This window comes from Pristiophorus japonicus, chromosome 31, assembly GCF_044704955.1.
Source record: "Pristiophorus japonicus isolate sPriJap1 chromosome 31, sPriJap1.hap1, whole genome shotgun sequence".
In the NCBI taxonomy this organism is placed as follows: Eukaryota; Metazoa; Chordata; class Chondrichthyes; family Pristiophoridae; genus Pristiophorus; species Pristiophorus japonicus.
Window position 1 is genome coordinate 8,201,525 of NC_092007.1, and position 13,022 is coordinate 8,214,546.

Consider the following 13,022-nt stretch of genomic DNA (forward strand, 5'->3'; position numbering starts at 1 on the left):
TGTACAGGGTATTGGTGAGACCACACCTGGAGTACTGCGTGCAGTTTTGATCTCCGTATTTAAGGAAGGATATACTTGATTTGGAAGCAGTTCAGAGAAGGTTCACTCAGTTGATTCCGGGACGGGAGTGTGTCCAGACCACGGGACGAGAGAGTGTCCAGACCACGGGACGAGAGAGTGTCCAGACCATGGGACGGGGGAGTGTCCAGACCACGGGACAAGAGAGTGTCCAGACCACGGGACGGGAGAGTATCCAGACCACGGGACGAGTGTCCAGATCACGGGACGAGAGTGTGTCCAGACCACGGGATGTCGTCGGAATGAAACAGAGGCATGTGTTGCCCAGCAAGGAAGACGGCTGGGCTTGGGGCAAAGGTAACTGGGCGGACGCTGAGAAGGCCAGGAACCCATTAGCCCCAATAAATTGTTTGCACTGTGTAACCCATGTGAGCGCTCTTTCGCAGCCAGTGATGTATTATCATATTGGGTCAGGGGCACCTTACAACAAGCCAAAGTAGCGGGCGAACACCAACCAGTCGTATATGTATCTGACAAAGTATTTGTAGCAAGTGATGTGTTATCACACGGGGTCGGGCGTGTTGTGCAGCAAGCCAAAATATCGGGCGAACCCCAACCGGTTGTACATGTATCCAATAAGTTAACCAAGGCCTGTGTTCACGGGACAAAAGAGACATACCAAAGAGTGTCCCAGTATTTGCTCGAGTCAGACAAGCTGCCTATCTCACAGTTTTGGGAGAATAGAGGCACCATTATCAATGCTTTGTTTTGAATATGTCTAACACTGTCTATGCACTGTAACATGATCCGCCACGGGCCAGGCACTGAGAATGGCGCTGATGCCCTCAGTTGGCTATCGTGGCCCACTACCAGGGTGGAAACGGCGCAGCCCGCAGACCGGCTCATTGTTATGGAGGTGCTAGAAAGCGAGGGGTCAACCGTAACGGCTCCGCAGTTCAGGACCTGGACCTGGACCAGCCAGGATCCCATGTTACTGCCTGCCAACGGCAAACCGCTGGATGGGATGTTGCAGCTTATCCATCGCAAAGACGAATTGCTCATCCCATCAGATTGCCCCCTGTGGGGCAACCCTGCATCGTTGCAAAGAAAGGCAGGGAGGCTACACACAGTCGGTGGATCGGGGCCTCCATACCATGGCCCAGGATCCATGGGGATCACGCGGCCTCCCGCCACTACTGAAAGTCTCAAAGCCATCCTTGGCTTGCCAGACCTTAGGGTCAGCGACAATAGTCCGGAGCGGGCAGCCCAAATCATAAAGCCAAGCACCACACGTGTCACGGTAGACTCCCTACAGACCCGGCTATCCCGGGTGCTACGCAGTCACCGGACTGAATCGCTCAGAACCGAGCCTTCCATATGCTATCAGCAGAGAATGTACCATGATCGTACGGCTCCCCCCCCACGACATCAGAATAAATGATGTAGACCGTGTTCAGGGCCCCAGATGGGCTGCTAGCACTGTATTAGCCAAAGAGGGGAATGGAGTGTTTGTGATAAAAATGGAGTGTTTGTTGTGAAACCATGTATTGGGCAAACGCAGAAAGCATTTGGACCAGACCAAACTGCGAACTACAGATAACCAGGAATCACTGTGAAAGGACCTGGCCCGCAGTGACCCACTAACACAATCGACCTCGCTGTCTACCACGAGGATGAACCCACCATACCCATCAGTCCGATCAGACCAGCCGCGCGGCCGTGCAGCAATGATCCGACCAACTCACCCATGCCAGCACTTCAACCCAGGCGATCGAACCGGGAACACAGAGCGCCAGATCGCCTCAACTTGTACATAACTTGTACAGAAGACTTTGGGGGGGGAGTGATGTTATATATGTATGTAAATCTCACCAATATGTAAGACTTGCCACCAGGGGTCACACCTGTGGGGGACCCAAGGGTCACCTGTGCACCCTGGGGCAAGCAGGTATAAAAGGTGACTCACCATCCTGCTTCCTCACTCTGGAGTCACATTAAAGAGACCAAGATCACAACAGCTTGAACTTGCAATACAGTCTTGTGGAGTTATTCTGAACACCAGTCTCCACAGCTCTCTGGGGGCGGAGACTTCCATAGGTTCCCTGCCCGCCCCCTTACTCCCTTATCGTTTAAGAAACTGTCTATTTCTGTCAAAATTATTCAACGTCCCAGCTTCCACAGCTCTCTGAGGCAGAGAATTCCACAGATTTACGACCCTCTGAGAGAAGAAATTTCTCCTCATCTCAGTTTTAAATGGGCAGCCCCTTATTCTAAGATCATGCCCCCTAGTTCTAGTCTCCCCCATCAGTGGAAACATCCTCTCTGCATCCACCTTGTCGAGCCTCCTCATAATCTGATACGTTTCCATAAGATCACCTCTCATTCTTCTGAATTCCAATGAGTAGAGGCCCAACGGAGGAAAGAGAGGTGGAGAGGTTTAGGCAGAGAGTTCTTCTCCCGTGGTCTGGACACTCTCCCGTCCCGTTGTTTGGACACACTTTCATCCCGTGGTCGGGACACTCTCTCGTCCCGTGGTCTGGACACTCTCTCGTCCCTTGGTCTGGAAACACTCCCGTCCCGTGGTCTGGAAACACTCCCGTCCCGTGGTCTGGAAACACTCCCGTCCCGTGGTCTGGACACTCTCCCGTCCCATGGTCTGGACACTCTCCCGTCCCATGGTCTGGACACTCTCCCGTCCCATGGTCTGGACACTCTCCCGTCCCGTGGTCTGGACACTCTCCCGTCCCATGGTCTGGACACTCTCCCGTCCCATGGTCTGGACACTCTCCCGTCCCGTGGTCTGGACACTCTCCCGTCCCATGGTCTGGACAATCTCCCGTCCCGTGGTCTGGAAACACTCCCGTCCCGTGGTCTGGACACTCTCCCGTCCCATGGTCTGGACACTCTCATCCTGTGGTCTGGACACTCTCTCGTCCCTTGGTCTGGAAACACTCCCGTCCCGTGGTCTGGGAACACTCCCGTCCCGTGGTCTGGACACTCTCTCGTCCCGTGGTCTGGAAACACTCCCGTCCCGTGGTCTGGAAACTCTCTCGTCCCGTGGTCTGGACGCCCTCTCGTCCTGTGGTCTGGAAACTCTCTCATCCCGTGGTCTGGACACTCTTTCATCCCGTGGTCTGGACACACTCCCGTTCCGTGGTCTGGACACTCTCTCGTCCCTTGGTCTGGAAACACTCCCGTCCCGTGGTCTGGAAACACTCCCATCCCGTGGTCTGGAAACACTCCCGTCCCGTGGTCTGGACACTCTCCCGTCCCATGGTCTGGACACTCTCCCGTCCCGTGGTCTGGAAACACTCCCGTCCCGTGGTCTGGACACTCTCCCGTCCCATGGTCTGGACACTCTCATCCCGTGGTCTGGACACTCTCTCGTCCCTTGGTCTGGAAACACTCCCGTCCCGTGGTCTGGAAACTCTCTCGTCCCGTGGTCTGGACACTGTCTCGTCCCGTGGTCTGGAAACACTCCCGTCCCGTGGTCTGGAAACTCTCTCGTCCCGTGGTCTGGACACTCTCCCATCCCATGGTCTGGACACACTCCCGTCCCGTGGTCTGGACACTCTCATCACGTGGTCTGGACACGCTCTTGTCCTGTGGTCTGGACACTCTCTCATCCCATGATCTGGACAATCTCTCGTCCTGTGGTCTGGACACTCTCCCGTCCCTTGGTCTGGAAACTCTCTCGTCCCGTGGTCTGGACACACTCCCGTCCCGTGGTCTGGATGCCCTCTCGTCCTGTGGTCTGGACACTCTCCCGTCCCGTGGTCTGGATGCCCCCTCGTCCTGTGGCCTGGACACTCTCTCGTCCTGTGGTCTGGACTCTCTCTCGTCCTGTGGTCTGGACACTCTCTCGTCCTGAGGTCTGGACACTCTCCCGTCCCGTGGTCTGGACGCCCTCTCGTCCTGTGGTCTGGAAACTCTCTCGTCCCGTGGTCTGGACACTCTCTCGTACCATGGTCTGGACACTCTCTCGTCCCGTGGTCTGGACACTCTCTCGTCCCGTGGTCTGGAAACTCTCTCGTCCCGTGGTTTGGACACTCTCTCGTCCCGTGGTCTGGACACTCTTTCATCCCGTGGTCTGGACACACTCCCGTCCCGTGGTCTGGACGCCCTCTCGTCCCGTGGTCTGGACACTCTTTCATCCCGTGGTCTGGACATTCTCTCACCCGTAGTTTGGACACTCTCTCCACCCTTGGTCTGGACACTCTCCCGTCCCATGGTCTGGACACTCTCTCGTCCCGTGGTCTGGAAGCTCTCATCCCGTGGTCTGGACACTCTCCCGTCCCGTGGTCTGGACGCCCTCTCGTCCCGTGGTCTGGACACTCTCCCGTCCCATGGTCTGGACACTCTCCCGTCCCGTGGTCTGGACACTCTCTCGTCCCGTGGTCTGGACACTCTCCCGTCCCGTGGTCTGGACACTCTCTCGTCCCGTGGTCTGGACACTCTCCCATCCCATGGTCTGGATGCCCTCTCGTCCTGTGGTCTCGAAACTCTCTCGTCCCGTGGTCTGGACACTCTCCCATCCCGTGGTGTGGAAACTCTCTCATCCCGTGGTCCAGACAAACTCTCGTCCCTTGGTCTGGACACACTCCCGTCCCGTGGTCTGGACACACTTTCGTCCCGTGGTCTGGACACTCTACCGTCCCGTGGTCTGGACATTCTCTCATCCCGTGGTCTGGACACTCTCTCGTCCCGTGGTCTGGACACTCTCTCGTCCCGTGGTCTGGACACTCTCTCGTCCCGTGGTCTGGACACACTTTCGTCCCGTGGTCTGGACACTCTACCGTCCCGTGGTCTGGACACACTTTCGTCCCGTGGTCTGGACACTCTACCGTCCCGTGGTCTGGACATTCTCTCATCCCATGGTCTGGACACTCTCCCGTCCCATGGTCTGGAAGCTCTCTCGTCCCGTGGATGGCACTCTCTCGTCCCATGATCTGGAAACACTCCCGTCCCGTGGTCTGGACACTCTCTCATCCCATGGTCTGGACACTCTCCCGTCCCGTGGTCTGGACACACTCCCGTCCCGTGGTCTGGACACTCTCTCGTCCCGTGGTCTGGACACACTCCCGTCCCGTGGTCTGGACACTCTCTCGTCCCATGGTCTGGACACTCTCCCGTCCCATGGTCTGGACACACTCCCGTCCCGTGGTCTGGACACTCTCTCGTCCCGTGGTCTGGACACTCTCATCCCGTGGTCTGGACACTCTCCCATCCCGTGGTCTGGAAACTCTCTCATCCCGTGGTCTGGACACACTCCCATCCCGTGGTCTGGATGCTCTCTCTCCCGTGGTCTGGACACTCTCCCGTCCCGTGGTCCGGACGCCCTCTCGTCCTGTGGTCTCGAAACTCCCTCGTCCCGTGGTCTGGACACTCTCCCATCCCGTGGTGTGGAAACTCTCTCAACCCGTGGTCTAGACAAACTCTCGTCCCGTGGTCTGGACACACTCCCGTCCCGTGGTCTGGACACACTTTTGTCCCATGGTCTGGACACTCTACCGTCCCGTGGTCTGGACATTCTCTCATCCCGTGGTCTGGACACTCTCTCGTCCCGTGGTCTGGACACACTTTCATCCCATGGTCTGGACACTCTCCCGTCCCGTGGTCTGGACACTCTCTCGTCCCGTGGATGGCACTCTCTCGTCCCATGATCTGGAAACATTCCCGTCCCGTGGTCTGGACACTCTCTCGTCCCTTGGTCTGGAAACACTCCCGTCCAGTGGTCTGGACACTCTCTCGTCCTATGGTCTGGACACTCTCCCGTCCCATGGTCTGGACACACTCCCGTCCCTTGGTCTGGACACTCTCTCGTCCCGTGGTCTGGACACTCTCATCCCGTGGTCTGGACGCCCTCTCATCCTGTGGTCTCGAAACTCTCTCGTCCCGTGGTCTGGACACACTCCCATACCGTGGTCTGGACGCCCTCTCGTCCCGTGGTCTGGACACTCTCTCATCCCGTGGTCTGGACATTCTCTCGTCCCGTGGTCTGGACACTCTCTCGCCCGTGGTTTGGACACTCTCTCATCCCGTGGTCTGGACACTCTCCCGTCCCGTGGTCTGGAAACTCTCTCGTCCCGTGGTCTGGACACTCTCTCGCCCGTGGTTTGGACACTCTCTCCACCCGTGGTCTGACACTCTCCCATCCCGTGGTCTGGACATTCTCTCGTCCCGTGGTCTGGACACGCTCCCGTCCCGTGGTTTGGACACTCTCTCATCCCGAGGTCTGGACACTCTCTCGTCCCGTGGTCTGGACACTCTCTCGCCCTGTGGTCTAGAAACTCTCTCATCCCGTGGTCTGGTCACTCTCTCGTCCCGTGGTCTGGACACGCCCATCCCGTGGTCTGGACACTCAATCGTCCCGTGGTCTGGACACTCTCTCGCCCTGTGGTCTGGTCACTCTCATCCCGTGGTCTCGACACTCTCCCGTCCCGTGGTCTGGACACTCTCCCATCCCGTGGTCTGGACACTCTCTCGTTGAGTGGTCTGGACACACTCCCTTCCCGTGGTCTGGACACTCTCCCAACCCGTGGTCTGGAAACTTTCTCGTCCCATGGTCTGGACACTCTCTCGTCCCGTGGTCTGGACACACTCTCGTCCCGTAGTATGGACACTCTCTCGTCCCGTGCTCTGGGCACTCTCCCGTCCCGTGGTCTGGACACTTTCTCGTCCCGTGGTCTGGACACTCTCCCGTCCCGTGGTCTGGACACTCTCCCGTCCCATGGTCTGGACACACTCTCATCCCATGGTCTGGAAACTCTCCCGTCCCGTGGTCTGGACACTCTCCCATACCATGGTCTGGACACTCTCTCGTCCCGTGGTCTGGACACTCTCCCATCCCGTGTTGTGGAAACTCTCTCATCCCGTGGTCTAGACACTCTCTCGTCACGTGGTCTGAACACACTTTCATCCCATGGTCTGGACACTCTCCCGTCCCGTGGTCTGGAAGCTCTCTCGTCCCGTGGTCTGGCACTCTCTCGTCCCATGATCTGGACAATCTCCCGTCCCATGGTCTGGACACTCTCTCCTCCCGTGGTCTGGACACTCACTCGTCCCGTGGTCTGGACACACTCCCGTACCGTGGTCTGGACCCCCTCTCGTCCCGTGGTCTGGACACTCTCTCATCCCGTGGTCTGGACACACTCCCATCCCGTGGTCTGGATGCTCTCTCTCCCGTGGTCTGGACACTCTCCCGTCCCGTGGTCCGGACGCCCTCTCGTCCTGTGGTCTCGAAACTCCCTCGTCCCGTGGTCTGGACACTCTCCCATCCCGTGGTGTGGAAACTCTCTCAACCCGTGGTCTAGACAAACTCTCGTCCCGTGGTCTGGACACACTCCCGTCCCGTGGTCTGGACACACTTTCGTCCCATGGTCTGGACACTCTACCGTCCCGTGGTCTGGACATTCTCTCATCCCGTGGTCTGGACACTCTCTCGTCCCGTGGTCTGGACACACTTTCATCCCATGGTCTGGACACTCTCCCGTCCCGTGGTCTGGACACTCTCTCGTCCCGTGGATGGCACTCTCTCGTCCCATGATCTGGAAACATTCCCGTCCCGTGGTCTGGACACTCTCTCGTCCCTTGGTCTGGAAACACTCCCGTCCAGTGGTCTGGACACTCTCTCGTCCTATGGTCTGGACACTCTCCCGTCCCATGGTCTGGACACACTCCCGTCCCTTGGTCTGGACACTCTCTCGTCCCGTGGTCTGGACACTCTCATCCCGTGGTCTGGACGCCCTCTCATCCTGTGGTCTCGAAACTCTCTCGTCCCGTGGTCTGGACACACTCCCATACCGTGGTCTGGACGCCCTCTCGTCCCGTGGTCTGGACACTCTCTCATCCCGTGGTCTGGACATTCTCTCGTCCCGTGGTCTGGACACTCTCTCGCCCGTGGTTTGGACACTCTCTCATCCCGTGGTCTGGACACTCTCCCGTCCCGTGGTCTGGAAACTCTCTCGTCCCGTGGTCTGGACACTCTCTCGCCCGTGGTTTGGACACTCTCTCCACCCGTGGTCTGACACTCTCCCATCCCGTGGTCTGGACATTCTCTCGTCCCGTGGTCTGGACACGCTCCCGTCCCGTGGTTTGGACACTCTCTCATCCCGAGGTCTGGACACTCTCTCGTCCCGTGGTCTGGACACTCTCTCGCCCTGTGGTCTAGAAACTCCCTCATCCCGTGGTCTGGTCACTCTCTCGTCCCGTGGTCTGGACACGCCCATCCCGTGGTCTGGACACTCAATCGTCCCGTGGTCTGGACACTCTCTCGCCCTGTGGTCTGGTCATTCTCATCCCGTGGTCTCGACACTCTCCCGTCCCGTGGTCTGGACACTCTCCCATCCCGTGGTCTGGACACTCTCTCGTTGAGTGGTCTGGACACACTCCCTTCCCGTGGTCTGGACACTCTCCCAACCCGTGGTCTGGAAACTTTCTCGTCCCATGGTCTGGACACTCTCTCGTCCCGTGGTCTGGACACACTCTCGTCCCGTAGTATGGACACTCTCTCGTCCCGTGCTCTGGGCACTCTCCCGTCCCGTGGTCTAGACACTTTCTCGTCCCGTGGTCTGGACACTCTCCCGTCCCGTGGTCTGGACACTCTCCCGTCCCATGGTCTGGACACACTCTCATCCCATGGTCTGGAAACTCTCCCGTCCCGTGGTCTGGACACTCTCCCATACCATGGTCTGGACACTCTCTCGTCCCGTGGTCTGGACACTCTCCCATCCCGTGTTGTGGAAACTCTCTCATCCCGTGGTCTAGACACTCTCTCGTCACGTGGTCTGAACACACTTTCATCCCATGGTCTGGACACTCTCCCGTCCCGTGGTCTGGAAGCTCTCTCGTCCCGTGGTCTGGCACTCTCTCGTCCCATGATCTGGACAATCTCCCGTCCCATGGTCTGGACACTCTCTCCTCCCGTGGTCTGGACACTCACTCGTCCCGTGGTCTGGACACACTCCCGTACCGTGGTCTGGACCCCCTCTCGTCCCGTGGTCTGGACACTCTCTCATCCCGTGGTCTGGACACTCTCTCGTCCCGTGGTCTGGACACTCTCTCATCCCGTGGTCTGGACACTCTCTCGCCAGTGGTTTGAACACTCTCTCATCCCGTGGTCTGGACACTCTCCCGTCCCGTGGTCTGGACACTCTCTCGTCCCGTGGTCTGGACACTCTCCCGTCCCGTGGTCTGGACACTCTCCCATCCCGTGGTCTGGACACTCGCTCGTCCCGTGGTCTGGACAAACTCCCATCCCATGGTTTGGACACTCTCCCATCCAGTGGTCTGGACACACTCCCGTCCTGTGGTCTGGACACTCTCCCATCCTATGGTCTGGACACTCTCCCGTCCCGTGGTCTGGACACACTCCCATCCCGTGGTTTGGACACTCTCGTCCCGTGGTTTGGACACTCTCGTCCCGTGGTCTGGAAACTCTCTCATCCCGTGGTCTGGACACTTTCCCGCCCCGTGGTCTGGACACTCTCTCGTCCCATGGTCTGGACACTCTCTCGCCCTGTGGTCTGGACACTCTCTCGTCCCGTGGTCTGCAAACTCTCTCGTCCCGTGGTCTGGACACACTCCCGTCCCATGGTCTGGACACTCTCCCATACCGTGGTCTGGACACTCTCCCGTCCCGTGGTCTGGAAACACTCTCGTCCCGTGGTCTGGTCACTCTCGTCCCGTGGTCTTGACAATCTCCCGTCCCGTGGTCTGGACACTCTCTCGTCCCGTGGTCTGGACAAACTCCCATCCCATGGTTTGGACACTCTCCCATCCAGTGGTCTGGACACACTCCCGTCCTGTGGTCTGGACACTCTCCCATCCTATGGTCTGGACACTCTCCCGTCCCGTGGTCTGGACACACTCCCATCCCGTGGTTTGGACACTCTCGTCCCGTGGTTTGGACACTCTCGTCCCGTGGTCTGCAAACTCTCTCGTCCCGTGGTCTGGACACACTCCCGTCCCATGGTCTGGACACTCTCCCATACCGTGGTCTGGACACTCTCCCGTCCCGTGGTCTGGAAACACTCTCGTCCCGTGGTCTGGTCACTCTCGTCCCGTGGTCTTGACAATCTCCCGTCCCGTGGTCTGGACACTCTCTCGTCCCATGGTCTGGACACTCTCTCGTCCTGTGGTCTGGATACACTCCCGTCCCGTGGTCTGGACACACTCCCGTACCGTGGTCTGGACACTCTCCCGTCCCGTGGTCTGGAAACTCTCTCGTCCCGTGGTCTGGATACACTCTGGTCCCATAGTCTGGACACTCTCTCATCCCATGCTCTGGGCACTCTCCCGTCCCGTGGTCTGGACACTCTCCTGTCCCGTGGTCTGGACACTCTCCCGTCCCATGGCCTGGACACACTCTTGTTCCATGGACTGGATTCTCTCTCGTCCCGTGGTCTGGACACTCTACCGTCCCGTGGTCTGGACACACTCTCGTCACGTGGTCTGGACACTCTCCCGTCCCGTGGTCTGGACACACTCTCGTCCCGTGGTCTGGACACTCTCCCGTCCCGTGGTCTGGATACTCTCCCATACCATGGTCTGGACACTCTCTCGTCCCGTGGTCTGGACACTCTCTCATCCCGTGGTCTGGACACTCTCCCGTCCCATGGACTGGCACACTCTCGTTCCATGGACTGGACACTCTCTCGTCCCGTGGTCTGGACACTCTCCCGTCCCATGGTCTGGATGCACTCTCGTTCCATGGACTGGACACTCTCTCGTCCTGTGGTCTGGATACACTTCTGTCCCGTGGTCTGGACACACTCCCGTACCGTGGTCTGGACACTCTCCCGTCCCGTGGTCTGGACACACTCCCGTCCCGTGGTCTGGACACTCTCATCCTGTGGTCTGGACATTCTCTCGTCACGTGGTCTGGACACTCTCTCATCCCGTGGTCTGGACACTCTCCCGTCCCATGGTCTGGACACACTCTCATCGCATGGTCTGGACACTCTCCCATCCCATGGTCTGGACACTCTCTCGTCCCGTGGTCTGGACACTCTCCCATCCCATGGTGTGGAAACTCTCTCATCCCGTGGTCTAGACACTCTCTCGTCCCGTGGTCTGGACACACTTTCATCCCATGGTCTGGACACTCTCCCGTCCCGTGGTCTGGAAGCTCTCTCGTCCCGTGGTTTGGCACTCTCGCGTCCCATGATCTGGACAATCTCCCATCCCATGGTCTGGACACTCTCTCATCCCGTGGTCTGGACACTCTCTCATCCCATGCTCTGGGCACTCTCCTGTCCCGTGGTCTGGACACTCTCCCGTCCCGTGGTCTGGACACTCTCCCATCCCATGGACTGGACACACTCTTGTTCCATGGACTGGACTCTCTCTCGTCCCGTGGTCTGGACACTCTACCGTCCCGTGGTCTGGACACACTCTCGTCACATGGTCTGGACACTCTCCCGTCCCATGGTCTGGACACACTCTCGTCCCGTGGTCTGGAAACTCTCCCATCCCGTGGTCTGGATACTCTCCCATACCATGGACTGGCACACTCTCGTTCCATGGACTGGACACTCTCTCGTCCCGTGGTCTGGACACTCTCCCGTCTCATGGTCTGGACGCACTCTCGTTCCATGGACTGGACACTCTCTCGTCCCGTGATCTCGACAATCTCCCGTCCCGTGGTCTGGACACTCTCTCGTCCCGTGGTCTGGACACTCTCTCGTCCCGTGGTCTGGAAACTCTCCCGTCCCGTGGTCTGGACACTCTCTCGTCCCGTGGTCTGGACACTCTCTCGTCCCGTGGTCTGGACACACTCCCGTCCCATGGACTGGACACTCTCCAGTAATGTGGTCTGGACACTCTCCCGTCCCGTGGTCTGGAAACTCTCTCGTCCCGTGGTCTGGGCACTCTCCTGTCCCGTGGTCTGGACACTCTCTCGTCCTGTGGTCTGGACACTCTCCCGTCCCATGGTCTGGACACACTCTTGTTCCATGGACTGGACACTCTCTCGTCCCGTCATCTGGACACTCTCCCATCCTGTGATACGGACACACTCTCGTCCCATGGTCTGGACACTCTCCCGTCCCGTGGTCTGGACACTCTCTCGTCCCGTGGTCTGTACACTCTCCCGTCCGATGGTCTGGACACACTCCCGTCCCGTGGTCTGGACACTCTCATCCTGTGGTCTGGACACTCTCTCGTCACGTGGTCTGGACACTCTCTCTTCCCGTGGTCTGGACACTCTACCGTCCCGTGGTCTGGACACACTCTCGTCACGTGGTCTGGACACTCTCCCGTCCCGTGGTCTGGACACACTCTCGTCCCGTGGTCTGGACACTCTCCCGTCCCGTGGTCTGGATACTCTCCCATACCATGGTCTGGACACTCTCTCGTCCCGTGGTCTGGACACTCTCTCATCCCGTGGTCTGGACACTCTCCCGTCCCATGGACTGGCACACTCTCGTTCCATGGACTGGACACTCTCTCGTCCCGTGGTCTGGACACTCTCCCGTCCCATGGTCTGGATGCACTCTCGTTCCATGGACTGGACACTCTCTCGTCCTGTGGTCTGGATACACTTCTGTCCCGTGGTCTGGACACACTCCCGTACCGTGGTCTGGACACTCTCCCGTCCCGTGGTCTGGACACACTCCCGTCCCGTGGTCTGGACACTCTCATCCTGTGGTCTGGACATTCTCTCGTCACGTGGTCTGGACACTCTCTCATCCCGTGGTATGGACACTCTCCCGTCCCATGGTCTGGACACACTCTCATCCCATGGTCTGGACACTCTCCCATCCCATGGTCTGGACACTCTCTCGTCCCGTGGTCTGGACACTCTCCCATCCCATGGTGTGGAAACTCTCTCATCCCGTGGTCTAGACACTCTCTCGTCCCGTGGTCTGGACACACTTTCATCCCATGGTCTGGACACTCTCCCGTCCCGTGGTCTGGAAGCTCTCTCGTCCCGTGGTTTGGCACTCTCGCGTCCCATGATCTGGACAATCTCCCATCCCATGGTCTGGACACTCTCTCATCCC

The 13,022-nt window shown here is 58.8% G+C and overlaps 1 protein-coding gene across 1 annotated transcript in view; it reads left to right on the top strand.

Moving 5' to 3' along the window:
* The first annotated feature begins 320 nt into the window (after nucleotides 1-320).
* The window catches only part of LOC139240327 (trypsin-10-like), a 38,355-nt gene continuing 25,653 nt past the window's right edge, over nucleotides 321-13,022 (top strand). Inside the window, exon 1 of the mRNA XM_070868800.1 lies at nucleotides 321-375. Coding sequence (XP_070724901.1) covers nucleotides 321-375 — 55 coding nt within the window. The remainder of the gene's footprint in view (nucleotides 376-13,022) is intronic.